The sequence below is a fragment of the Caretta caretta genome, chromosome 2 (genome assembly GCF_965140235.1).
Source record: "Caretta caretta isolate rCarCar2 chromosome 2, rCarCar1.hap1, whole genome shotgun sequence".
Lineage (NCBI taxonomy): Eukaryota > Metazoa > Chordata > Testudines > Cheloniidae > Caretta > Caretta caretta.
The window spans coordinates 267147162-267174510 of record NC_134207.1 but is presented as its reverse complement, the minus strand read 5'-3'; the positions used below and the strand labels follow the sequence as shown (position 1 = coordinate 267174510).

The window sequence follows — 27349 nt, the reverse complement described above, 5'->3', positions numbered from 1 at the left end:
CAGCCAAGGGGCAACAATTCCATTGAGGCTGTTATATGATGATTTAACTGCTTCACTTGTCCTGGCTTTTGGATGTCATCAAAGCCTCTCCCATGAGTTTAAGCACTTCCTAACCCCGTACACATATATATTATTTAAGATGCGTAAATATTTTAAGGTAGCCAGTACAGCCCTGGGTAGTGATTGTCCTCATTCATGTAGATGGGTAAGCAGCTTGTCACTTCTCGCAAAAGAATCTTACCATGGATGTGAAATGTTACAGGAAAAACAATGGTGAGCCTCCCGCTGCTAGGGGTCCAGTCTGACGGAACCAGGAAAGCCCCACCACAGTGCACTTTGGTATTCAAGTTGGTGCTTGTATAATCAGCAAGTTGGTGCCTATATTCTACAGTGAATGAATTGTGCAAGAGGGAAGTGACAGAAATACAGTATGCAAGTGAAGCGGAAACTGCCTCCCTGGAGATTTGATGCTAAATCAGTTATTGTGGTTAATTATTCACAGTTCTTGGCTCTAGAATTCTGTCTGCTGCAGTGTGTTGGGGAGGACACGCTAAAGTAAGGACGTGTCTTGAAGATTGGTTAGCAATATGAGCTTCTGACTCCGCTTCTGAAAATCATTCATAATGGGGAGGAGGCATGTCTAGTGACACCACAAAATTTGTCCTGCAGTGAAGCCTGCAGGCAGCACCCTGACAGAATTTTCCTGCTCTCACCAGTCTAACAGAAATGTCATGAGCATCTCGAAAGTGATTTATTTGCTCAGGTGAGAGCATGATTTCATGCAGAGTCATAATCTTCTGCTCAGCAAAAGAGCACTAGAGAAACTTCTAAGTGGAGAGTCACTGTTGTTTCATTCCCTTTCAGAACTTGTGGCCCCAGGGGTTGGATTCTCCCTCCCTTAGCACTGATTGCATTAGCAGTTAACCATTTGTTTAAGGGGTGTGCTAATGGGAAGGAATTTGCAAGTGAATGTTTAGGGTATGTCTACACTACGGAATAAGGTCGAATTTATAGAAGTCGGTTTTTTAGAAATCGGTTTTATATATTCGAGTGTGTGTGTCCCCACAGAAAATGCTCTAAGTGCATTAAGTGCATTAACTCGGCGGAGCGCTTCCACAGTACCGAGGCTAGAGTCGACTTCCGGAGCGTTGCACTGTGGGTAGCTATCCCACAGTTCCCGCAGTCTCCGCTGCCCATTGGAATTCTGGGTTGAGATCCCAATGCCTGATGGGGCTAAAACATTGTCGTGGGTGGTTCTGGGTACATATCGTCAGGCCCCCGTTCCCTCCCTCCCTCCGTGAAAGCAAGGGCAGACAATCGTTTCGCGCCTTTTTTCCTGAGTTACCTGTGCAGACGCCATACCACGGCAAGCATGGAGCCCGCTCAGGTAACCATCACCCTATGTCTCCTGGGTGCTGGCAGATGTGGTACGGCTTTGCTGCACAGTAGCAGCAACCCATTGCCTTCTGGCAGCAGACGGTGCAATACGATTGGTAGTCATCCTCGTCGTGTCCGAGGTGCTCCTGGCCACGTCAGCTGGGAGCGCCTGGGCAGACATGGGCGCAGGGACTAAATTTGGAGTGACTTGACCAGGTCATTCTCTTTAGTCCTGCAGTCAGTCCTATTGAACCGTCTTATGGTGAGCGGGCAGGCAATACGGACTGCTAGCAGTCGTACTGTACCATCTTCTGCCAGGCAGGCAAGAGATGAGGATTGCTAGTAGTCGTATTGTACCATCTTATGCCAGGCAGGCAAGAGATGAGGATGGCTAGCAGTCGTACTGTACCATCTTCTGCCGAGCAGCCATGAGATGTGGATGGCATGCAGTCCTTCTGCACCGTCTGCTGCCAGCCAAAGATGTAAAAGATAGATGGAGTGGGTCAAAACAAGAAATAGACCAGATTTGTTTTGTACTCATTTGCCTCCTCCCCTGTCTAGGGGACTCATTCCTCTAGGTCACACTGCAGTCACTCACAGAGAAGGTGCAGCGAGGTAAATCTAGCCATGTATCAATCAGAGGCCAGGCTAACCTCCTTGTTCCAATAGGAACGATAACTTAGGTGCACCATTTCTTATTGGAACCCTCCGTGAAGTCCTGCCTGAAATACTCCTTGATGTAAAGACACCCACTTTGTTGATTTTTAGCTCCCTGAAGCCAACCCTGTAAGCTGTGTCGTCAGTCGCCCCTCCCTCTGTCAGAGCAACGGCAGACAATCGTTCCGCGCCTTTTTTCTGTGCGGACGCCATACCAAGGCAAGCATGGAGGCCGCTCAGCTCACTTTGGCAATTAGGAGCACATTAAACACCACATGCATTATCCAGCAGTATATGCAGCACCAGAACCTGGCAAAGCGATACCGGGCGAGGAGGCGACGTCAGCGCGGTCACGTGAGTGATCAGGACATGGACACAGATTTCTCTGAAAGCATGGGCCCTGCCAATGCATGCATCATGGTGCTAATGGGGCAGGTTCATGCTGTGGAACGCCGATTCTGGGCTCGGGAAACAAGCACAGACTGGTGGGACCGCTTAGTGTTGCAGGTCTGGGACGATTCCCAGTGGCTGCGAAACTTTCGCATGCGTAAGGGCACTTTCATGGAACTTTGTGACTTGCTTTCCCCTGCCCTGAGGCGCATGAATACCAAGATGAGAGCAGCCCTCACAGTTGAGAAGCGAGTGGCGATAGCCCTGTGGAAGCTTGCAACGCCAGACAGCTACCGGTCAGTTGGGAATCAATTTGGAGTGGGCAAATCTACTGTGGGGGCTGCTGTGATGCAAGTAGCCCACGCAATCAAAGATCTGCTGATATCAAGGGTAGTGACCCTGGGAAATGTTCAGGTCATAGTGTATGGCTTTGCTGCAATGGGATTCCCTAACTGTGGTGGGGCTATAGACGGAACCCATATCCCTATCTTGGCACCGGAGCACCAAGCCGCCGAGTACATAAACCGCAAGGGGTACTTTTCGATAGTGCTGCAAGCTCTGGTGGATCACAAGGGACGTTTCACCAACATCAACGTGGGATGGCCGGGAAAGGTGCATGATGCTCGCATCTTCAGGAACTCTGGTCTGTTTCAAAAGCTGCAGGAAGGGACTTTATTCCCAGACCAGAAAATAACTGTTGGGGATGTTGAAATGCCTATATGTATCCTTGGGGACCCAGCCTACCCCTTAATGCCATGGCTCAGGCAGCCTGGACAGTAGTCAGGAGCTGTTCAACTACAGGCTGAGCAAGTGCAGAATGGTGGTAGAATGTGCATTTGGACGTTTAAAGGCGCGCTGGCGCAGTTTACTGACTCGCTTAGACCTCAGCGAAACCAATATTCCCACTGTTATTACTGCTTGCTGTGTGCTCCACAATATCTGTGAGAGTAAGGGGGAGACGTTTATGGCGGGGTGGGAGGTTGAGGCAAATCGCCTGGCTGCTGGTTACACGCAGCCAGACACCAGGGCGGTTAGAAGAGCACAGGAGGGCGCGGTGCACATCAGAGAAGCTTTGAAAACCAGTTTCATGACTGGCCAGGCTACGGTGTGAAAGTTCTGTTTGTTTCTCCTTGATGAAACCCCCCGCCCCTTGGTTCACTCTACTTCCCTGTAAGCTAACCACCCTCCCCTCCTCCCTTCAATCACCGCTTGCAGAGGCAATAAAGTCATTGTTGCTTCACATTCATGCATTCTTTATTCATTCATCACACAAATAGGGGGATGACTACCAAGGTAGCCCAGGAGGGGTGGTGGAGGAGGGAAGGAAAATGCCACACAGCACTTTAAGCACAGCACTTTAAAAGTTTACAACTTTAAAATTTATTGAATGACAGCCTTCTTTTTTTTGGGCAATCCTCTGTGGTGGAGTGGCTGGTTGGCCGGAGGCCCCCCACCGCGTTCTTGGGCGTCTGGGTGTGGAGGCTATGGAACTTGGGGAGGAGGGCAGTTGGTTACAGAGGGGCTGCAGTGGCAGTCTGTGCTCCAGCTGCCTTTGCTGCAGCTCAACCATACACTGGAGCATACTGGTTTGGTCCTGCAGCAGCCTCAGCATTGAATCCTGCCTCCTCTCATCACGCTGCCGCCACATTTGAGCTTCAGCCCTCTCTTCAGCCCGCCACTTACTCTCTTCAGCCCGCCACCTCTCCTCCCGGTCATTTTGTGCTTTCCTGCACTCTGACATTATTTGCCTCCACGCATTCGTCTGTGCTCTGTCAGTGTGGGAGGACAGCATGAGCTCGGAGAACATTTCATCGCGAGTGCGTTTTTTTTTCTTTCTAAGCTTCACTAGCCTCTGGGAAGGAGAAGATCCTGTGATCATTGAAACACATGCAGCTGGTGGAGAAAAAAAAAGGGACAGCGGTATTTAAAAAGACACATTTTATAAAACAGTGGCTACACTCTTTCAGGGTAAACCTTGCTGTTAACATTACATACATAGCACATGTGCTTTCGTTACAAGGTCACATTTTGCCTCCTCCCACCGCGTGACTACCCCCTCAACCTTCCCCCCTCCCTGTGACTAACAGCGGGGAACATTTCTGTTTAGCCACAGGCAAACAGCCCAGCAGGAATGGGCTCCTCTGAGTGTCCCCTGAAGAAAAGCACTCTATTTCCACCAGGTGACCATGAATTATATCTCACTCTCCTGAGGATAACACAGAGAGATAAAGAACGGATGTTGTTTGAATGCCAGCAAACATACACTGAAATGCTTTGTTCTACAATGATTCCCGAGTACGTGTTACTGGCCTGGAGTGGTAAAGTGTCCTACCATGAAGGACGCAATAAGGCTGCCCTCCCCAGAAACCTTTTGCAAAGGCTTTAGGACTACATCTAGGAGAACCGCAAATGCCAGGGCAAAGTAATCCTTTCACATGCTTGCTTTTAAACCATGTATAGTATTTTAAAAGGTACACTCACCAGAGGTCCCTTCTCCGCCTGCTGGGTCCAGGAGGCAGCCTTGGGTGGGTTCGGGGGGTACTGGCTCCAGGTCTAGGGTGAGAAACAGTTCCTGGCTGTCGGGAAAACCGGTTTCTCCGCTTGCTTGCTGTGAGCTATCTACAACCTCCTCATCATCATCATCATCTTCTTCGTCCCCAAAACCTGCTTCCGTATTGCCTCCATCTCCATTGAAGGAGTCAAACAAGACGGCTGGGGTAGTGGTGGCTGAACCCCCTAAAATGGCATGCAGCTCATCATAGAAGCGGCATGTTTGGGGCTCTGACCCAGAGCGGCTGTTCGCCTCTCTGGTTTTCTGGTAGGCTTGCCTCAGCTCCTTCAGTTTCACGCGGCACTGCTTCGGGTCCCTGTTATGGCCTCTGTCCTTCATGCCCTGGGAGATTTTCACAAAGGTTTTGGCATTTCGAAAACTGGAACGGAGTTCTGATAGCACGGATTCCTCTCCCCAAACAGCGATCAGATCCCGTACCTCCCGTTCGGTCCATGCTGGAGCTCTTTTGCGATTCTGGGACTCCATCATGGTCACCTGTGCTGATGAGCTCTGCATGGTCACCTGCAGCTTGCCACGCTGGCCAAACAGGAAATGAGATTCAAAAGTTCGCGGTTCTTTTCCTGTCTACCTGGCCAGTGCATCTGAGTTGAGAGTGCTGTCCAGAGCGGTCATAATGGAGCACTCTGGGATAGCTCCCGGAGGCCAATACCATCGAATTGTGTCCACAGTACCCCAAATTCGAGCCGGCAAAGTCGATTTAAGCGCTAATCCACTTGTCAGGGGTGGAGTAAGGAAATCGATTTTAAGAGCCCTTTAAGTCAAAATAAAGGGCTTCATTGTGTGGACGGGTGCAGGTTTACATCGATTTAACGCTGCTAAATTCGACCTAAAGTCCTAGTGTAGACCAGGGCTTAGAAGACTACACAACTTTCTTCTTCTCTTCTCTTCCCCCCCCCCCCCCTAAAATAAAAACAGTGAAGCCTGTTTTAGGATCAAACGCCATAGCCCAGGGATCGGCAACTTTTGGCCCGCCAGGCTAAGCTCCTGGTGGGCCAGGCCAGTTTGTTTACCTGCTGCGTCCGCAGGTTTGGCTGATCACAGCTTCCACTGGCCGCGGTTTGCCGCTCCAGGCCAATGGGGGCGGCGGCCGGCACATCCCTCAGCCCGCGCCGCTTCCCACAGCCCCCATTGGCCTGGAGTGATCGGCCGAACCTGCCGACGCGGCAGGTAAACAAACTGGCCCAGCCCACTAAGGGGCTTACCCTGGCAGACCACATGCCAAAGGTTGAGATCCCTGCCGTAGCCCCTTAAATGACTGCTTTAATGGAGGTGGGACATCTAATAAAGACCTTGGGTAGTCCATTAAGGATGGCTTAGAATCATAGAATCATAGAATATCAGGGTTGGAAGGGACCCCAGAAGGTCATCTAGTCCAACCCCCTGCTCAAAGCAGGACCAATTCCCAGTTAAATCATCCCAGCCAGGGCTTTGTCAAGCCTGACCTTAAAAACCTCTAAGGAAGGAGATTCTACCACCTCCCTAGGTAACTCATTCCAGTGTTTCACCACCCTCTTAGTGAAAAAGTTTTTCCTAATATCCAATCTAAACTTCCCCCACTGCAACTTGAGACCATTACTCCTCGTTCTGTCATCTGCTACCATTGAGAACAGTCTAGAGCCATCCTCTTTGGAACCCCCTTTCAGGTAGTTGAAAGCAGCTATCAAATCCCCCCTCATTCTTCTCTTCTGCAGGCTAAACAATCCCAGCTCCCTCAGCCTCTCCTCATAAGTCATGTGTTCCAGTCCCCTAATCATTTTTGTTGCCCTTCGCTGGACTCTCTCCAATTTATCCACATCCTTCTTGAAGTGTGGGGCCCAAAACTGGACACAGTACTCCAGATGAGGCCTCACCAATGTCGAATAGAGGGGAACGATCACGTCCCTCAATCTGCTGGCTATGCCCCTACTTATACATCCCAAAATGCCATTGGCCTTCTTGGCAACAAGGGCACACTGCTGACTCATATCCAGCTTCTCGTCCACTGTCACCCCTAGGTCCTTTTCCGCAGAACTGCTGCCTAGCCATTCGGTCCCTAGTCTGTAGCTGTGCATTGGGTTCTTCCGTCCTAAGTGCAGGACCCTGCACTTATCCTTATTGAACCTCATCAGATTTCTTTTGGCCCAATCCTCCAATTTGTCTAGGTCCTTCTGTATCCTATCCCTCCCCTCCAGCGTATCTACCACTCCTCCCAGTTTAGTATCATCCGCAAATTTGCTGAGAGTGCAATCCACACCATCCTCCAGATCATTTATGAAGATATTGAACAAAACCGGCCCCAGGACCGACCCTTGGGGCACTCCACTTGATACCGGCTGCCAACCGGCTTAATGTATAAGTTTCACTGTAACATGAATACATGTGTCATGCAGTACTAGTGAGAGTAACATTTCATTATGTACTAAACATATCTAAAATCTATAAACAAGTAAGGATTTTTCAGCAAGCTGAATCTCATTTTAGTGACTTTCAGTTTTATCATCTCAAGCGTCTACTGTTTTTAAGCTCTCTCCTTTATGTAGGTCACATTTTGACATTTTCTGTTTTAGCCTGTCTTTTTGAAGTTGTATCTTTCTCATTAAGTGAAAAGGAATATTATCTCTGTAGAAATAACATTTCATTTTGCCATGCTGACAATTGTGAAGCCCAATTGCTTAATCCAGGTTTAGCTAGGTACTGTTTGTTGAATGAACTCTTAGTGTGAGATAGAATGGAGATGTGATAAGATCATCTCTTGCAAGCATCATTAGCTGCCTGTAAAATAAAATTGCATGCATTCTGCTGCAATAAGGTAAGAAATAAAAAGCTAGCCTTGCCCTTAAACACACATACACAGAGCTTCTCCAGGCAGTGTTAAAGCCCCATCATATGGATGCTTTAAGGAAAACTGCAATACAACATAACATTCTAAATTTGCAAGGACAAAATTCACTTGAACTAATCTCATTAACATATCATTAACAGCGAGATACACAGTTGTCTTCTCGTCAGCAGTGTAGAGTAGGACTCAGGAAATAAACTCATGATACAAAATAAGCCTTTGCTTCCCTATATAAAATTTTGAGTTATATTCTCTTTAATAGTGGCTTAACTAGCTGTTAATATAACAATAAAACCCAAACCTTACTGCATCTCTGAAGGGCTCTGATTTTTCCATCCATCCAAGAAGCCCCTGTCTACACTAAAGCGAAGAACTTCATTTGAAACAGTTTCCATACTGTTTTTATAAATGTATTATGCTTTACTGTACATTACCTAGAATGGCCGTCTGTAGCATGAATTATTCTCAATGGTTTTAAGTAATGTTGGTTATTCTATAATGTGGACAGAGAAGCCTTGTTACGCAAAGCAAGGGCAGGGAAGGAAGAGGAGAGCCAGCCTATGCTTGGAGATTCTCATGCTTCAAGTGGGGGGAAAGATAATACTTGAGAAAATCTGACAGGAGAAGATGGAAGAGCCCAGGTGCCCCTTACAGGACCATATCCTTGGTGGGTGGGGTCTGTTCTACGTCAGATGGTGGTCCCCAACTGGGCATCTTTGTCCTTTCCATCCCCATCTTTTTCCATGCAATACACAAGTCCATCTTGGCTTCATCTTTACTAGGCTCTCTCTTTTGGCGCTCAGGCAGTGTCTGAATTTTGCTGTTTCTTCTTGCATGGTATGTCCAAGATCCTAATGTTCCTTTCTGTCAAAACTCTTATGCAAGCCCTGATCAGCTTGTGCCTTGGCTAATGTAATCTCCTTCATGCTTGCCTCACTGCCTGCAATCTCACCCCCCTCAACTCCATTCAAAATGTTGCGGTTAAAATAATCTTCCTTGTTCATCGCTTTCACTTCCTATTTCAATCCCTCCACTTGGTCCCCTTCTTTGTTCCATCAAACATAAGCTGCTTGCCCATACTTACAAAGCCCTCCACAGTTTACCCCCATTCTCTGTCTCTGCACTTCTTACTTTAGCACAAGGCTGGTTCCTATCTTCGCTCCACCAGCCTTAGTGGACTTATTCTCCACTTCTCTGGTGAAGTCCTCAGCCGCGTAGCCAGGTGGAGGGAACAGGAGGAGCGATCCAAAAAAAAGGCACCACCCACTGCGACGCTTTTACTCACCCAGCGGCACTCCGGCAGCCGGCCCTCACTCACTCCGGGTGTCTTCGGTGGCACTGACGGTCCTGCCACCGAGGTGCCACCGAAGACCCGGAGCGCCGCTGGGTGAGTAAAAGCACCGCAGCGGGTGCCGCCTTTTTTTTTGGATCGCTCCCCCCGTTCCCTCAACAGGGGAAAATTTAAAAGGTGCCAAGATACTGACAAGGCGCCGCTGCTGCCCCGCTCCCCCCCAGCTATGCTACTGAAAGTCCTCCTTTATCCCCTTTTAGGTGTGGTCTTGTATCAGAAAGTGGCTATGTAATCCTGGATGTGGTGGTTACCCAGCTCTTTGATACATTTTTTTGATAGGTTTTAGTGGTCATAAAAATAACCAAGCACTGGCTTGAGCCAGACGTAGTGTGAGCATGTTTCCACACAGATCTGCCAAAGTACTTCACTCCTGACCTTCCAAACCCCTGCTGTTCGGGGCCCTCCAGAGAAAAAAAAATCAACCCAGACTGTTGTGTTGTTTATGTGATGTGAATAAATTAGGGCTGTCAAGCGATTAAAAAAATTAATCACAATCGCGTGATTTGAAAAATGAATTGTGCGATTCATTGCACTGTTAAACAATAATAGAATACCATTTGTTTACATATTTTTGGATGTTTTCTACTTTTTCAAATATATTGATTTCACCTACACCACAGAATACAAAGTGTACAGTTCTCACTTTATATTTTTAGTACAAATATTTGCACTGTAAAAAGCAAAAGAAATTGTATTTTCAATTCACCTAATACAAGTACTCTAGTGCAATATCTTTATCATGACAGTTCAACTTACAATCATAGATTTATGTACAAAAAATAACTGTATTCAAAAATAAAACAATGTAAAACTTTAGAGCCACTCAGTCCTACTTCTTGTTCAGCTGGTCGCTTAGACAAACAAGCTTGTTTACATGTGCAGGAGATAATGCTGCCTGCTTCTTGTTCACAATGACACCTGAAAATAAGAACAGGCATTCGCATGGCACTGTTGCAGCTGATGTTGCAAGATATTTATATGCCAGATGTGCTAAAGATTCATATGTCCCTTCATGCGTCGTCCACCATTCCATGCGTCCATGCTGACGACAGGTTCTGCTTGATAACAATCCAAAGCAGTGCGGACCAGCACATGTTCATTTTCATAGTCTGAGTCAGATGCCACCAACAGAAGGCTGATTTTCTTTTTTGGTGGTTCAGGTTTTGTAGTTTCCGCGTCAGAGTGTTGCTTTTCTAAGACTTCTGAAAGCCTGCTCCACACCTCGTCCCTCTCAGATTTTGGAAGGCACTTCAGAATCTTAAACCTTGGGTTGAGTGCTGTACCTATTTTCAGAAATCTCACATTGGTACATTCTTTGCGTTTTGTCAGATTTGCAGCAAAAGTGCTCTTAAAATGAACATGTGCTGAATCATCATCCAAGACTTCCATAACATGAAATATATGGCAGAATGCGGGTAAAACAGAGCTGGAGATGTACAATTCTCCCCAAGGAGTTCAGTCACAAATTTAATTAAAGCATTATTTTTTTAATGAGCGTTATCAGCATGGAAGCATGTCCTCTGGAATGGTAGCCGAAGGGACATAGGAATATTTAGCATATCTGGCAAGTAAATACATTTCAATGCTGGCTCCAAAAGTCCCATGCAAGCACCTGGTCTCACTTTCTGGTGATATTGTAAATAAGAAGTGGGCAGCATTATCTCCTGTAAATATAAACAGACTTGTTTGTCTTAGCGATTGGCTGAATGAGAAGTAGGACTGAGTGGACTTGTAGGCTCTAAAGTTTTGCATTATTTTGTTTTTGAGTGCAGTTATGTAACAAAAAAAATCTACATTTGTGCGTTGCATTTTCATGATGATTTGTTCCAGTGCTTAACTACAGTTAGGAAGTTTTTCTTAATGTCTAACCTAAATCTCCCTTGCTGCAATTTAAGCTCATTACTTCTTGGCCTGTCTTCACTGGTTAAAGAGAATAATTTATCACCTTCCTCTTTATAACAACCTTTTACATACTTGAAGAATGGTATCATGTCCCCGTCCCCCCTCAGTCTTCTCTTCTCTAGACTAAACAAATTCAATGTTTTCAATCTTTCCTCGTAGGTCATGTTTTCTAGACCTTTAGTCATTCTCGTTGCTCTCCTCTGGACTTTCTCCAGTTTGTCCACATATTTCTTGAAGTGTGGTGCTCAGAACTGGAGAATACTCCAACTGAGGCCTTATCAGTGCTAAATAGAGTAGATTAATTGCTTCTCATGTCTGGCTTACAACATTCCTGCTAGTGCATCCCGGAATGCTGATCAGTTTTTTTGCAAGAGTATTACATTGTTAACTCATATTTAATTTGTGATCCACTCTAACCCCCAGATTTTTTTCTGCAGTACTCCTTCCTAGACAGTCATTTCTCATTTTGTATTTGTGCAATTGATTGTTCCTTCCTAAATGTAGTACATTGTATTTGTCCTTATTGAATTTCATCCTCTTTACTTCAGACTATTGCTCTAGTTTGTCAAGATCATTTTGAATTCTAATCCTATCCAAATGGAATAGAGGAGTGTAAATTTGGTTGCAGGATGCTTTGAAGGAAATATTGTGGTTAGAAGTTAATTTCCTTGGGTGGTTCAGGTTAATGGACTGTTCTTCTGTCTAGATTGCTAAATAGAATAGGATTTTTCTTGTCTAAATTCTGTATTACTTTGACTCGCCTCAGAATTTTAATAGCTTGATACCAGCCAGATAAGCTCTCACATCTCCTGCAGCTCTGGGGAAAATCCTGACTCATGGTGCTGACCAACTGACCTCAGCTTATCTTGTGCCCTCATGTTTTCAAATGGGCTTTGCTGAAAGGCTGATCTGCATTTTCTCATGTGACAGTTAGTGGCTGAGTGATAAGAAGAAAGAACAACAGTGATCTTACATGCTGTTAAATTTGGCTGTGATGCACATAGACTGCCTTGCAAAAGGAAGAAAAGAGAATTGCTTCCCATCTTCCTGCCATATTCACCTGTTCGAAGCCACAAGCTGAAATTTCCTAGAGGCTAAACACTAACACACAATGACCCCTAGCAGCAGGAATTGCCTACGGGGTTAATCAGCTCTCTTCAGTTTTTGGTGTTTGTATGGAGAGGATCTGGAAAAGCAGGTAGGTCCTTGATGGTGAAAGAATGGGTGGTGGTCTCATTCTGGAGCCCCCTGCCACCAGATAGGACCTGTACTGATCTTATACATTTTGATTTACTTCTGATGCTAATATACCATGATTTTAAACCTCAGCCCCAGGCTGGTTGTAGCTTTCTCTCGCGCTGCCTATCGTGCCCTTGTTGCCTGTTCTTCGCCTCTGAGAGCGACCTGGACCAAAACAGATGTGTATGCCTGCTTAAATCCTCTGTTATCTGACTAGGGTAACTTTTTGTTGCTCTTGCTGTCTGCTTGCTACAAGGGGAAGGGAACGAGCCAAGCTAGGTAACTTCTTTCTGAACTTGTTTGAGGGGAATCTGATTGCAGATATCTGCAGCTGTAAATAGTGTGCACTGTACTTGCCCACACAGTTCATATCTATGAAGGACCGCACCACATGTGTGCTCAGGGGTTTGGAAGGCTTCAGTGAATCGTGTGGCAAGTGTCTTCAGGAAGTCTGCCACCTCCAGTCTGCTCTTTAGATCCTTGACTGGAGAAGCAATTATTCGTTGTGATGGTCTTCCATATACACCTGTTTGCAATCACCAGAGTGGAAACTATTTTGCTGATGAGGAGCTGAAGGGGGAAGAGAGGATTCTCAAATCCCTACAGCTTTTCTGGTCGGCTGCTGCTGCTCTTTCATTTGTGCCGATGGAATGTCATAGATTAACATTACAGGACACTGACCAGAGGCTGTTCTCAGTGTGTGCATGGGTAGATTTAGATGTTTTTCTCCTCTTTTTGTGTAAATATCCCCCCAAAAAAAAACCCTAGTTTTTTCCTTATGTTTTTTTTAAAATCTGTTTGCTGCAGTTATGAGGAAAATTGGCATATGATTGGACAATTTCAGGCTTGTATGGAGTTGAAGGGTTATTAGAGCAGTTGGTCATTACGGTATTATGTTAACTTAATCTTCTTTTCTTCAAGGACTTCTGTGCATTCCCACTAATGGGCTTCAGCACCTCTGGCGCTGAGCTGTAGAAAGTGTATAGGAAAGCTGGGTGCACTGGGGTGGTGGTAGGAGCACTCTCACCCAAAAATGATGTAATTGGCTTGATATAAGGAAGCACACTCCCCGTACACTTTAGTTCCACTGCCACAAGCTAATGGATCTACCTCTCCTGTATGCAAAGCTCGTTAGTCTTCTTTCTTCAAATAGGTTATTTGTGAACATTGGCCTCCATTTCCCCCGAGACCATGTCTGGTCCTGAACCATGTAAGGAGTCAAAGGATACGTGACCTGTTCAGCCGTCTTTCCTGAAACAAATGCACACATTCAGTGCCTTATGTGCCTGGGAGAAATGCATGTAATTTCCCAGTAAACAATCCACCATGCTTATACTCCTTGGGCAAGGAAGGACAGACTGCAAATGTATTTGGCATCAATAAGCCTCCAACCAGCTTGTCCTGATACTCCTGCAAGAGGTTTGCAGTCTGCTTCTGTGCTTTGAGGTCTTCTGTCATGTGACCTGAAACACACCTAAGCACTTTTGCCTCCTTTAATGTTGGGCTGAAGGTCCGCCTCCCTGAGCCCAATGCCTATAGTGTCTGAGCTTCTCATCTGTCACCACAATCGGACACCAGCTACACAATCTGCACTGATACCACAGTGATACTGGTTCCACTGTGTGCACCAAAGACACCTTTGGTGCCATTAGAATCAATGCCAGTAATGCTGTAAGTGAAATGCAGGCTTCCAGATCTCTGCGTGAACCCTGCTCCAGGGCCCAAGAAGAGAAAGCATTCAAACTGGTGGCGGGAGTCAAAGGAGAAAGAGGCATCATTCTCATTCTCCACCAGTGACCCATGTTTCCTGATATCAGCTTCCACGCACACCTCTCCTTAGCTGGAGGCTTCGTTGCTGAGTTCTGTAGATCCATCCCTGGCGTCCATGTACCACCTCTGTTGACTGTTACCACTCTCATTTGGGGACTCCAGTCAAATCTGTTGTCTGTGCCTCTGCTGCTTGACTCTATGTAGCAGTATTCACCACCAGTTTCAATCCTGAACCTTCTAGAGGAACTCAGGTTCTCCTTGGAACCACCTTTGCAAATTCTGCTGTTCCAGAAGCCCAGTTGGCTTCCTTCATCTAAGACTCTGTTGGCACGGAAAGACGTTCTGCAGAGCCCTCTTCAGTTACTCACGTGGCCCTACATTCAGGCCATGAAGGCACTCTTAGATGCTGCCAGACCCAGCACGTCACTGTCGGCTGCTCCGGTACTAACACTGACGCCCTCCTGGTACTGGAGGCACTGCACCGTGTAGAAAGTTGTCCTGGCACCAAACCTCCCCCAGTGCTGTTGTCTTCGAGAATGCCTGTGTTCCAGTCCATGCAGATACTATCGGCCCAACCCTCTCAGGAAGAGTGGCAAGTATATGATTGTCAAGAAGCTCCCTCAGATTAAATGAACTGTGGCATGCTATTCGTGCCCATTTTGAACAAAAAATGAGGGTACCTCACTGCCTGAAGGCAAGTTTGGGGCTTCCTCTGTATCTCTTCCAGGTGATCAAAAACAGTTTTGGGAGCTAACAGACAATGGCCAACACTCTCCAACTACCGATGGGTTTCAGCACCTGATTCATTTAATCCTCTTTGACATTACAGAATTGCAGACAGAGTCCTTCCAGGAGTTCCTAACCCAGTGAAGAACACTTGGCTATCCCCCTGCATTCTCCCTGCCTGTTACTAAGAAAGCTAGTAGAATGTACCTTGTGTACCCTCAGAAAGTCATCAATATTTGTTTCAGCATCCATCTGCCAATTTCATGCCAATCTTTGCAGTTCAGGAAAGGTTTAAAGGAAAAAGAGCATCCCTATCTCCTCCCTCAGATAGGGAAGGACGTAGGTTGGATGTGGTTGGAAGAAAGATACTCCTTCACCTTGTGAGTTTCCACAGACTGCCAGACTGCTGTGCCACAATACAGCTACACCTAATGGGATTCTGTCAATCCCATCTGGGCTTGTTACCAGAGGAACAAGGAGAAGATGCAAAGAGCTTGGTTGCTGGGGGGAGGACAGCAGCCAGTCATGCTCTGCAGGCAACTTTTGACACCTGAGATGCTGTGGCCACTGGGATAGCCATAAGGAGATACTCATGGTTGCAAACATCTGGATTTGCTCCAGCTTTTTGGAAGTTAATCAAAGATTTGCCCTTTGAGGGCTCTGACCTCTTTAGTGCATCTTGTGCTGAATTGTGGGAACTGTATAAAAGAGCTGTGCGCGCTGGAGGGTGCTGGAGAGCACGTGCTAGTTTGACATCACTGGCTCTGGCTAGATAAGGGAATGCACCACACCACCCACCCTGCAGAGTCCTCCAACAGAAAGGACTCCAAGTCAGAGGAAGGTGGATGGATAGTGTGAGTGCACAGAGCAACTCTTGAACAACATAACCCCTCTTCTTCAAGTGCCTCTGTGCATTCCCACTGACAGGAGATTAGCAACTAGCGCCCCCAGGAGAGGACAGCGGTGGCAGAGGAGTTTGAGGTGAAAATGAACTGTAGCATTTCTTTACCGAATCAAGCATCAGAATGTGATGCCAAGTCCAACAAATAGCGTTTAGAGAAAAGTATGAACCCAACTCCATGCTGCTGCTTTGCAGATCTCTACCAGGGGAATCTGTCAGACAAACTACGAAGATAGATGTGGTGCAAGTGGTGTGTGTCTTTAACCCCGTGGGTGCTGACTCCCTGGCTAAGGAGTAGCCACGTTCAGTACATCTCGTAATCCAGTGGGAAAGTCTTCTTACTAATAGGTTGCCCTCTATCTCTCTCCCTGTAAGCCATAAAGAGTTTTACTCCTAAAGGGTTTGGACCTTTCTGAATAACATACAGCTCTTAACAACATCCCGTGAGTGCAAACAGCATTCCCCTGGGTAACCATGGGGCTGGGGATGAAAATGGGAAAGGAGATGCACTGTGACAGGTGAAGATCTGAGACAACCTTACGTGTAAAACTAGGGTGAAGCTCCCTAACACCTTTCTGTGTAATACCATGCAAGGCGGAGCGGCCATCAAGGCACTAAGGTTACTTGCCCTTCTAGCAGAAGGGATGACTGTTAAGAATGCTGTTTTGATAGACAGGTGTTCTCTGGGTGCCTGAGTAAGGGGCTCAGAGGCCCATAAACATGGGAAGATAGATCCCAGGTAGGTGGAGGTTCTCTCTCAGCGGGGTAGGCATTAGTCAATCCCGTAAGGAAACATGAAATGTAGGGTGAGAAAATATAGACTTAATTTCTGATCAAGGTGTTGTAAGCAGAGAGAGCTGCTAAATGAGACTTGAGGGAAGTTACCACTAGCCTTGAGGGTTCAAGCGCAGCAGATATTCTATGATGGCAGCGATATCTGCCTGTGACATTAGTCCTCTCCCAGTCGTCATTGTTCTTTGAGTGCTTGCTCATATCCGTTCCATGCTAGGTGTGTGCATGCCGCATGCACTGTTGCTGGAGATTTTTCCCTTAGTGGTATTTGTTGGGCCGGCTCGAGCACCCTCTGGAGCTGCACGCTTATGTGCTGGTATAAGGGGTGCCACTGGCCCCACACCCTCTCAGTTCCTTCTTACCAGCCAGGATAGATGCTGGGACAACCCTTTCTTGCTCTGAGAAGGCTTCTTCCAACTGGTTTTGAACTCTCTTCATTCATAGTGTTAATAGTTTAGTGTGTGTAGTTTTTGCAAGTAGCGATACTGTATATAATTAGCGTATATAATTCCTTTCATGCAGGGACTTTTTGCCCCAGGGGCCGGGCATGTCCCAGTCCCCAGTCTTCAAGCCTTGTGCCTCCACTGACACCAGGAAGCCACCACGGTCCCAGTGGACTGACAGTACCATCAACCCCAGAGGCTTTTCAGGCAGCGAGGGGCCTTCTCTCTCTCCCGCTTCCTCCAACCCCAAAGGGTCACCAACCAGCTCTCAGAGTAGCAGCCGTGTTAGTCTGTATCCGCAAAAAGAAAAGGAGTACTTGTGGCACCTTAGAGACTAACCAATTTATTTGAGCATAAGCTTTCGTGAGCTACAGCTCACTTCATCGGATGCATGCAGTGGAAAATACAGTGGGGAGATTTTTATACACAGAGAACATGAAACAATGGGTGTTACCAACAAGAGTGATCAGGTAAGGTGAGCTATTACCAGCAGGAGAGCGGAGGGGGAGGAAACCTTTTGTGGTGATAATCAAGGTGGGCCATTTCCAGCAGTTGACAGGAACCGGGGGGGGGGGGGGGGAATAAACATGGGGAAATAGTTTTACTTTGTGTAATGACACATCCACTCCCAGTCTTTATTCAAGCCTAAGTTAATTGTATCCAGTTTGCAAATTAATTCCAATTCAGCAGTCTCTCGTTGGAGTCTGTTTTTGAAGTTTTTTTTGTTGAAGCATTGCCACTTTTAGGTCTGTAATCGAGTGACCAAAGAGATTAAAGTGTTCTCCAACTGGTTTTTGAATATTATAATTCTTGATGTCTGATTTGTGTCCATTTATTCTTCTACGTAGACACTGTCCAGTTTGGCCAATGTACATGGTAGAGGGGCATTGCTGGCACATGATGTCATATATCACATTGGGAGATGTGCAGGTGATGATGATTTCAGGGCCCATCAGGGCCTTCTGAAGTGGGTCACTTTGAATTGGGGGTTGGAGATAGAGGAGCTCAGAGACATCACACATCGTCATTGATATCCTAGCTCAGCAGCTCTATCTCTGATAGTGTGGCTGATGTGATTAAGCCCTATGATGGTGTTCCTTGAGTAGATATGTGGACAGAGTTGGCAACGGGCTTTGTTGCAAGGATAGGTTCCTGGGTTAGTGGTTCTGTGGTGTGGTGTGTGGTTGCTGGTGAGTATTTGCTTCAGGTTGGGGGGCTGTCTGTAAGCAAGGTCTGGCCTGTCTCCCAAGATCTGTGAGAGTGATGGGTCGTCCTTCAGGATAGGTTGTAGATCCTTGATGATGCGTTGGAGAGGTTTTAGTTGGGGGCTGAAGGTGTTGGCTAGTGGCGTTCTGTTATTTTCTTTGTTGGGCCTGTCCTGTAGTAGGTAACTTCTGGGTACTATTCTGGCTCTTTCAGTCTGTTTCTTCACTTCAGCAGGTGGGTATTGTAGTTGTAAGAATGCTTGATAGAGATCTTGTAGGTGTTTGTCTCTGTCTCACCGTACACACTGTAACAAGAGTGATCAGGTATGATAACACCCATTGTTTCGTGTTCTCTGTGTATATAAATCTCCCCACTGTATTTTCCACTGCATGCATCCGATGAAGTGAGCTGTAGCTCACGAAAGCTTATGCTCAAATAAATTTGTTAGTCTCTAAAGTGCCATAAGTACTCCTTTTCTTTCAACCAGCTCTGGAATCCAGAAGCTGGAGGGAACAGGGTGCGTTGGGTGCTTTCCCAGCACTATCCAGGGGCAAGCCACCTGATCCCAGCATCCCAATCCCTGGAACCCCAGCACAGTATGGAGGCAGAAGCGGGTACTGCTCCAACATGGTTGCCGAGAGAGGAATCCTTTTCGGAATCCAAAGGGGAACTGTATGTACCACCGAAAGCCCACCATCAATACCCAACCTACGCCCCACCAGGCTTTAGTACCAGTCTCCCGGCAGGCACCTGACCAACAGGTCACTGGCCAATGCAGTGGCCCTACTGGAATCCCTGCTGGTTTCCTCCATACAGGAGCCTCCCACCACTCCTACTCGGTGGCCTCCAGGACACGGGCTACTGCTCCTTCCCGTTAGGCACTGAATCCCGACTCCAGCACCGACCCTGGTACTGAAGTCCAGGAGATGCCTCCAGTGGAGCCCCTTCACTGGTGTAAGCCGCCTCCTCGTCCTCCCCAGATGAGGCTGTTGCAGGTCCCAGCAGCCTACTTCCCTAGGATGATTTCAGGGCCCATCAGGGCCTTCTGAAGTGGATCACTTCGAATTGGGGGTTGGAGATAGAGGAGCTCAGAGACATCACACATCGTCATTGATATCCTAGCTCAGCAGCTCTATCCAAGGCAGTGATGGGACCAGACAAGGCCCTATGGCAAACTCCTCCTCCGGCCCCCACTTCAGAGAGGACAGAGAAAAAGTATTGTATGCCAGCAAGTGGATTCGACTACCTGTACACACACACACACACTCTCTCTCTCTCTCATATTCTCACACCCACACTCCCTCTGATGGTGTCTGCAGCAAATGAAAGTGACAGGCAGGGCCAGTCAAGTGCTATCCAAAAACAAAAAGATGCTAAAGAACTGGACCTTTTTGGAAGAAAGGTTTATTCCATAGGTAGCCTCCAGCTGTGTATCGCCAATCAGCAAGCTTTGCTGGGGAGATGCGATTTTAATCCATGGGACTCGCTGGCTATATTTAAGGACTTCCTGCCCCAAGATGCAAGACAGGAGTTCACTGCCCTCTTAGAGGAGAGTAAGAATGTGGCCAGGACTGCTCTACAGGCAGCTTCTGATGCTGCCAGTTCACCAACCCAGACAATGACCTCCACAGTCACCATCAGGTGCTGTTCCTGACTCCCGTCCTCTGGCTTTCCCCACAAGGTCCAAGAAGACCTCCCATTTGAAGGCTCCTCCCTTTTCTTGGAGCAGATGGACATGAGACATCATGGACTGAAGGACTTGAGGCTGCTCTATTAGCAGTGGCGAATTACAGTTTTGTGGGGCCCTGGGCCAGAGCAAGAGGGAGCCCCTCCCTACCCCTTCCACCTGCAGTCCCTCCCCATCCTCCCCCTCCCCCCACCAGCACTTCTGCAGGGTCGGGGCACAGGAGCTTGCCCAGCTCCAGCTGCCCGGCACTCCTGCCAGGGAGCGGTGTCAGGGCACAGGGGCTCCCCCCAGTTGTCCAGGTTCAGAACAGCCCAAACTCTATTGTAGGTGAGAATGTGTGTAATTTATGGGGAGTTGGCTCCTCTGGGCTGTTAGACTTGCAAAAGGGTCCAGTTGCCTGAAAAGCTACAGTGATGCTGTCCATGGTGCTGACTTTCTTTATAAGTCCATATTACATTATACATTTCTTAAGAATAAAGTTTGAAGGATACTAAATGAGTAATAGATGCTAATAAAACTGTTCGTTCATTTAAGTATCTCATCCAGTAACCGGACTTCAGCAGGCATTACAGACGTATGTATCTTTGTGCCTAGTTACTGACATTCAGTTCTAAATACAGACCTGTGAATTTCCTAGGTTTTTAAATTCCATCATGGTCTTCATGCTGTTTATACATGTGCTTGGTTGTTTAAGAAGGTGGGTTGGGGCTATGTTTAAGAGATTCTATAATCAGACATTTTATTTTACATAATTATCTGGTGTCTGGGATGGAAGGGATCTTTTAAAATAATCCTTCCTTAGGTTTGTAAATAGCTACAATCCATACCTAGTGGCTGCTTCCCTAACTAAAGTACTGCAAATACAAAATGTGTGTGCATTGAATCTTGCAGAAGTAAATGTAATGGATTATGGACCCCTCTCTCTTCAAATGGGGTTTTAAAATCCAGTCGATGAGTTGTACTGAAATCAAAATGTGTTTTACACTGTGCAGGTATTTCCGGTATCATTTATAGCTGCGTGACTACAGCTCTGCTATTCAGTTAATCCATTAGTCCTTGTTCCTGCCCTTTTTACTGGCTTTGCTATTTTGAAGCCTCGTTCTCCCTGTGCAGTTGGTAGTACATCTTCACGAAGGTCACTAACAATCACCTCTTTACCCAGATTCCGTCTTGTTCTAGAGGCAACTGTGAATAATTTCCTCCTTCAGTTGCCTGTTGTGTTATAAGGTTTTAGCAACATTAAGATTAACATTAAGATCTCACGGCAGCTCCTCCTGAAAGGAGTTGGTGTTCGGTGGTGGGAGGCTTGTCCTTTGGGATGGCCGCAGATGGCATTTGGAGTGGAAGCACAGAGTTGAATCTGAGCACACGAGATTTTTCTCTTTCTGCTCAGAGAACAATTAGGCCATGTTTTTCCTCTTCTGTTCACATGTGTATTTTAACTGAATTTCATTGCAATCTCTCTTTAATGTCACTGCAGGACAGATGCCAGGGCCAGGTTCAATGATACCTGGGCAGGCCATGCCAGGCCGGATGATGCCATCTGTGTCCGCCAACATCCACCCAACCAGTGGTGGCCCTCCCCCATCTGGCATGCCACCAATGTCAGGAAACATAATTGGACCTCGTGTTCCCCTAGCAGCGCCAAATGGCATGTGTAAGTGGGTTTTCATAATTATCTCTGTCCGAATGTACCTTGTGTTTTTTTCCATTGCTTGTCTCATTATTTCTGGAAAAGTGACTGTAGTTTAAACGCGTTTTTTGTGTGCTGTGGGAACCATCAGATCTGTATGTTTTTAGCAGCCAAAAATCTCTGTCAAAGGAGTGTTGGAAGATTTAAAAGTCTCTCTCTTTCTCTCCCCCTCCCCCCCCGCCCCTCAGCACCATAGCATGTGTTACTGCCCCTTTGTGATTAACTCATAACGGTTGTGAGGCATTGTGGTCACCATGAAAACCAGTCACCACTTAATCGAAAATAACACACAGGAGTGGGTTCAAGACATAACTGTGACTGAACACTAATTAGTAGTGACCACAGTATAATTAGGTGCAGCAGAATCATACCAAAAACTAGCTCTGTGAATTTCATCTTTGGAAAAGGGGAGATTTAAAATAAGAGGAAGCTAGTTATAAAGAAACTAAAGACATATGGGCCAGATCCTCCGTAAATCCAGATGGCTTGGTTGATTGACGGTACATTGGCTTGCAGCAGCCATAGGTCTGGGGCTCCTTGCACTTTCTTTAGAAGTATGGGGTACTGTCCACTTGAACAGACGGGAAAAGGCACTGGCTGAACCACCGGTCTGACCTAGTATGATAATACCAGTACTGTGCTCCTAAAATGTCAACCCTTTATGAGCAGTCACTATACGGTGGTACCTGAAACTATTGCAGTTACCTGTTAGCAAAGATACGGATCAAATGCTGACTCTTTAATGGTAACTGCTGTAAACAGAAGTGTCTCATTCTAGTGCTACTTTTGCCTGGAGTTGTCTCTTCTCTCCTCCTTACGCTGTTTCTTTCCTTTGTTTTCCTTCTCCCATATTACTGGAACTCCACCATTGACAGTGTCCTCTCTCTCTATTGAATTGACTTCCCCATTCTCTTCTTCCTCACCTTGATTCCTGACTTTCTCCCTCTCCTGAACATCCCCGTCTTATTCCATTAGCATCTGTTTCCCTGTGCTCTGATCACTGTGCCTGAAACCCAGCCTTTGTACCTACCCTCTTTCTTCTCTCCCCACTGTGCCACATTTTCAGATCTCTGCCTGTGGTGGCACTTTATATACTTCTTGAATCTGTATGTGCAGAGCTCTGCTTGTAAAGTGTGTTGTTACATCTGTTTTAAACAGACAAGAGGCTTAATCTAATGCTCTGAGCACAGGACTGGGAGATGGGAACAGTGAAGTGCTAAACCCAGGTCTGACATTAACTCCCTACATAATCTCAGCAAGCTGCTAAACCTGTCTGCCTCAGTCACCCACTGTACAAAGTAGGGATGGCACTTCCCTACCTCGCTGGAGGAATGTGAGCGTGTACTGTGCTTTGAGGATGAAAAGCACAGCACAAATGCAAAGTGTTAATCATAGAATGTAGCGATGGAAAAGCCCTGGAGGGTCATGGCCATCTCCAGGAGCCAGTGCAGTTCACTGCAGTGCCCAGACTAGTGTGAAATAATTCCAGTGCTAGACCCTCCTCCATTTCCCTGGGAAGCCACGTATCACTGCTATACAGAGATGGATTTCATAAGAAAATAGCTCCACTTCTTATGCATAATTTAAACCTTTTGATTAACTTTTCTACCTCATCTGGTTCTAGTGCTCACGTGCTTGTCTCCACTGTATTTGCAGATCCCCCTCCATCGCAGCAGCCGCCACCACCAGCTGATGGGGTGACTCCACCTACAGCGGGTGCAACGCCGGCCTCAGCAGCTCCCTAACTCATCCAGCAACAAGCAACTTCTAGATCTGATCCCTAGAACCAAGATAGTGGCGACCAAAAATGGATTTCCTCAGTTTCCTTCTGTTCCTTTCAGGGGTTTTTGGTCCCCCGTCAGCCTGCCTGCACCTCCTCCCCTCTCGCAGACTTTATAGTCTGGCATTATTTGGTTGTAGTCCTTTGGGGAGCTCTTACGCTGAACACAGAGAGCAGTAGTCACAGTACCTTCATACTGCTGGCAGGATGTCCTTCATGCATTTGTCTGTTTACCCGATGGAATGAGTTCTCTGCGCTGGTTTTCCTTTATCTTGCTGCTTCTGCTGCTTGACCTTTGGATTCTCTTTAGAGGGGGGGGGGCTTTTAGGTTGGAGGCATAACTGTATCTTAGAATGCAGTAGGTTGCGTTTCCATCCATAGTCTCTGAGGTGTAATCTGCTGTGTAACATGCGATGCATCAAGATCAAATAGAGCAAACCAGTGGCTTGAGCACATAAGGGAGCGTGAGGGAGGAGTTCTCCTTCCACTGCCTTGGAGCAGAAGCTTCGTTAATTCTGAGCATATTCATTACAGGTAGATAATCATTAAGGGCAATAGCTGAGCCCCAAGGCTGCCTCGCTAACTTATTAAAGAAAATATTGATCCGATGTGAATAGAGCCAGGAGTGAATCAGTTAGAATCAAACCACTCTATCTGAGCTTTATTCCTCCAGTTTATATTTTATTTTGTGTTTAATTGGAAGGAGGGGAAGTTTGTAGTTGAATCCTCTTCCTTCTGGGTAGTTCGGTACAGTAGCCAACTGAGGAATAAAACAAATTTTAGTCCCTCTCTTTTTGGAGCATATACTTTTTTCTTTTAAAATTGAACTTTAAAAAAAAAAAAAATAGTAGATAGCAATGAAGTGCTAGTGTATGGGATTGGGTTGGGATGGCTGGGGGTGTGAACGCCAGAACTACCTCTTGCAGACAGCCGGGGGGGCAGAATTCAGTGAACGTGGTACTTTTTCTTTCTGGACTGATATTGGAGGTGGGAGAACACTCACTCCTCTATTCACACTTCACCCTCCACTTGCTGAGCTTTATCATTCCATTCTTTGCAAGGCAGTGGGGGGACAGGTTTGGCAGTTGACTCCGAGCATGCTCCATGATTAAGGGCGATGGAGAAGACCAACACAATGCCACTAATATGGACTGAGTTTGAACTGCCAAATGCTGCTCCTTGCCCTCATCATTAGTGACTGCATGGTTCACATCCTCTGTGCGGTTCAGACCCTCTCCTCCTCTCCTTCCAGAGAGAGCTTTCTGACAAGCGTCCTCACCAGCGCTCTTAGGGATCACTCAGGGGTGGATCTCTGTGATCAGGAGTGTAAGATGGGCTGTTTGTTTTAAAGCTTGACCACAGCTAGTTCACTAGTGGGGGGGGAGAGATTGCCCAGAGGATCTGAAACCCACAGAGCTATTTCATCAAGTAAAACAAATACAGATTTGCCTTGAAGAGCACTCAAGTGCTTGATGCCTCGAAATGTTAATAGTTGAACTTTCCAGACCCTGAGAATTTGCGTACATGTGTGAAGTAACCATTTTTGGGCTGTCTGCACATCAGCTCCATGCTCATACAATTGTACTTGGCCTTGTTACTTCCAGTGTATAAGAATAACACTTTCCCATTGTCAAGCTCTAAGAATCTACAGTGCCTAGCAAAGAACGGTTAGGGCCTCCCCTCCCCCCACCTTTCATAAAAGAAATCCATTCCACATGTTACCTTTCCCTCCAGTGTCTTTGGAGTGAGCATGGAATTCTGGTTCAGGCCATGGTCCAGTTTAGAATAACCTCAGGTTGTTTTTAGTGTGATCAATTTCAAATTTAAAGGATCCAGATGGAGACTATTTTTTACTGTACTAGTGATGATCCTACAAAGTACCTGAATTCTTAACGCTGTTGTGTTTCTGTATAAATACACGTGGCGACTTTTTCATCTGATCCTCTGTATAGGGCCGGTTTTATTCCTGCAACACAGCCACCCAATTTTGTGAAATAAAAAACGTGGTTTTTATACAAAACTGTTTTGCAAATCTGTGGGGAGTTGAAGTAAATTCTCATGCGTGATATTCTAAGATGTGGATCTGCTGAAACCTATTTTAATTGAGTATCAAATTGTTTTCAGATAATGCATTGGCTACAGCTAAGTATATACAAGTCTAAGCTTGTTACCCAGTTGAGATAGGGGACATCAAAGTCGTTCAAATAAGGGAGGGAGGGCCCTTTCCAATGCATCTGATTTATTTCTGTGTATTAATGAGTATTTTATATATCAAGGCGTCAGATAATCAACATTTAATGGAAGTGGTGAAATCAAACCACACACCATGATAGATTAGACAGAGCAAGCCTGGGTCGGATAGGCAGGATTTCCAAGTTATGTTCCCAGCTCTTTCACTGACCTACTATGTGAACTTGGCCAAGTCACCCTTCTTCTAATTCCAGTTGGTTGCCAAGAAGGATCATCTTGTGATTAAGTTATAGGACTGGGAATCATATATGGGTTCTCCTCCTTACTTTGCCACGGTAGGAAGAGAACTCAGGGACCTAGGTCAAGTCACTTAACTGACCTGCCTCAGTTTCTTTTTCTGGAAAATAAGGCTGATACCTGCCTCACTGTTATCCTGAGCCCTGGTCTACACTGGGGAGGATCGATCTAAGTTATGCAACTTCAGCTACGTGAATAACATACCTGAAGTCGACATACTTAGATCGACTTACCGGGGTGTCTTCTCTGCAGTGAGTTGACTGCTGCTGCTCCCCCGTGGACTCCACCTGTGCCTCTCTCGGTGCTGGAGTACAGGAGTCGATGGGAGAGCGCTCGGGGGTTGATTTATCGTGTCTAGACTAGACACGATAAATCGATCCCCACTGGATCGATCGCTGTCTGGCGGGTAGTGAAGACATATCCTTAGTCTTAATGTACTTTGTTATTGTATAGCATCCACAGTGTGCCTGGCGCTTTGAGATCCTGTGATGGAAGGTGCTATAGAAGTGTAAAGATGCTCAGTTACTACAATGATGGAGTGCAGTAAAATAGGTAGGAAGATTGGATAAAGAGAAGTGGGGCCTCATCCAAACTCTGCTGAAGTCAGTGGGAGCCATCCCAGGATCAGGCCTCTGATGCTGATGATACCACCATGTTTATATACTTTTGTGATACTTTGGAGCTTGCCACCTCTAATCTGTTACAGTTTATATAATGGAAGGGGATTCAAATGCAGGAGCGAGATTGAATTTACTGGGGCGGCTTAGAGTGAAGACATAAGGGAGGACATGAGATGTACACAGTAATGGCTGGTACAGAGACCATAAATTGACTCCTATTTGCAACCCCATAAAACAAAAACCATTAGACTGAAGGCACCTCATTTAAAATAGCTATAAAACCTTTTACACAAAGCATAATTAGCTCATGGAACTCTCTGCCACAAGAAGTCATTGAGACCAAGAGTTCATTAGGCTAAATGAGAATCTCCATAATTGGGATAGAAACCAATTCACTGCCTAAAAGAGTTGGGAAGAAACTTCCCCTACTGGCTGGTTACACCATCATGGGTATTTTCCACCTTCCACTGAAGAATCTGGTACTGGTCAGGGACTGGATACTAAACTAGATGGGCCCATTGCTCTGATCTAGTCTGGCAAGTCTAGGATGACCAGATGGCAAGTGTGAAAAATCGGGACAGGAGGTAGGGGGGTAATAGGTGCCTATATAAGAAAAAGCCCCAAAAATCAGGACATCTGGTCATCCGAGGCAAATCCTGTGTTCTTAACTTGCCACACGGGTTTCTCTGCTGTCTTGGTTTTAGGGGCTGAGCAATAGATGACTGGGATGATTTAACTGGGAATTGGTCCTGCTTCGAGCAGGGGGTTGGACTAGATGACCTTCAGGGGTCCCTTCCAACCCTGATATTCTATGATTCTATGACGTTTGCTTATAAAGCTGTTTTACTGGAATAATGAGGTTTGTCCTTCCCTCAATCCCTGCCCATTTGAAAAAACAGCTTCAAAAAAGGTTGGTGGGGCGTTAGCAGTGCTGGATA

General features: G+C 46.4%; 1 protein-coding gene across 1 annotated transcript in view; it reads left to right on the top strand.

Moving 5' to 3' along the window:
- The window catches only part of SMARCC1 (SWI/SNF related BAF chromatin remodeling complex subunit C1), a 192444-nt gene extending 167120 nt beyond the window's left edge, over window positions 1-25324 (top strand). Inside the window, exons 27-28 of the mRNA XM_048837290.2 lie at window positions 21312-21488; window positions 23181-25324. Coding sequence (XP_048693247.2) covers window positions 21312-21488; window positions 23181-23269 — 266 coding nt within the window. The 3' untranslated portion in view covers window positions 23270-25324. The remainder of the gene's footprint in view (window positions 1-21311; window positions 21489-23180) is intronic.
- The last annotated feature ends 2025 nt before the right edge of the window (window positions 25325-27349 follow it).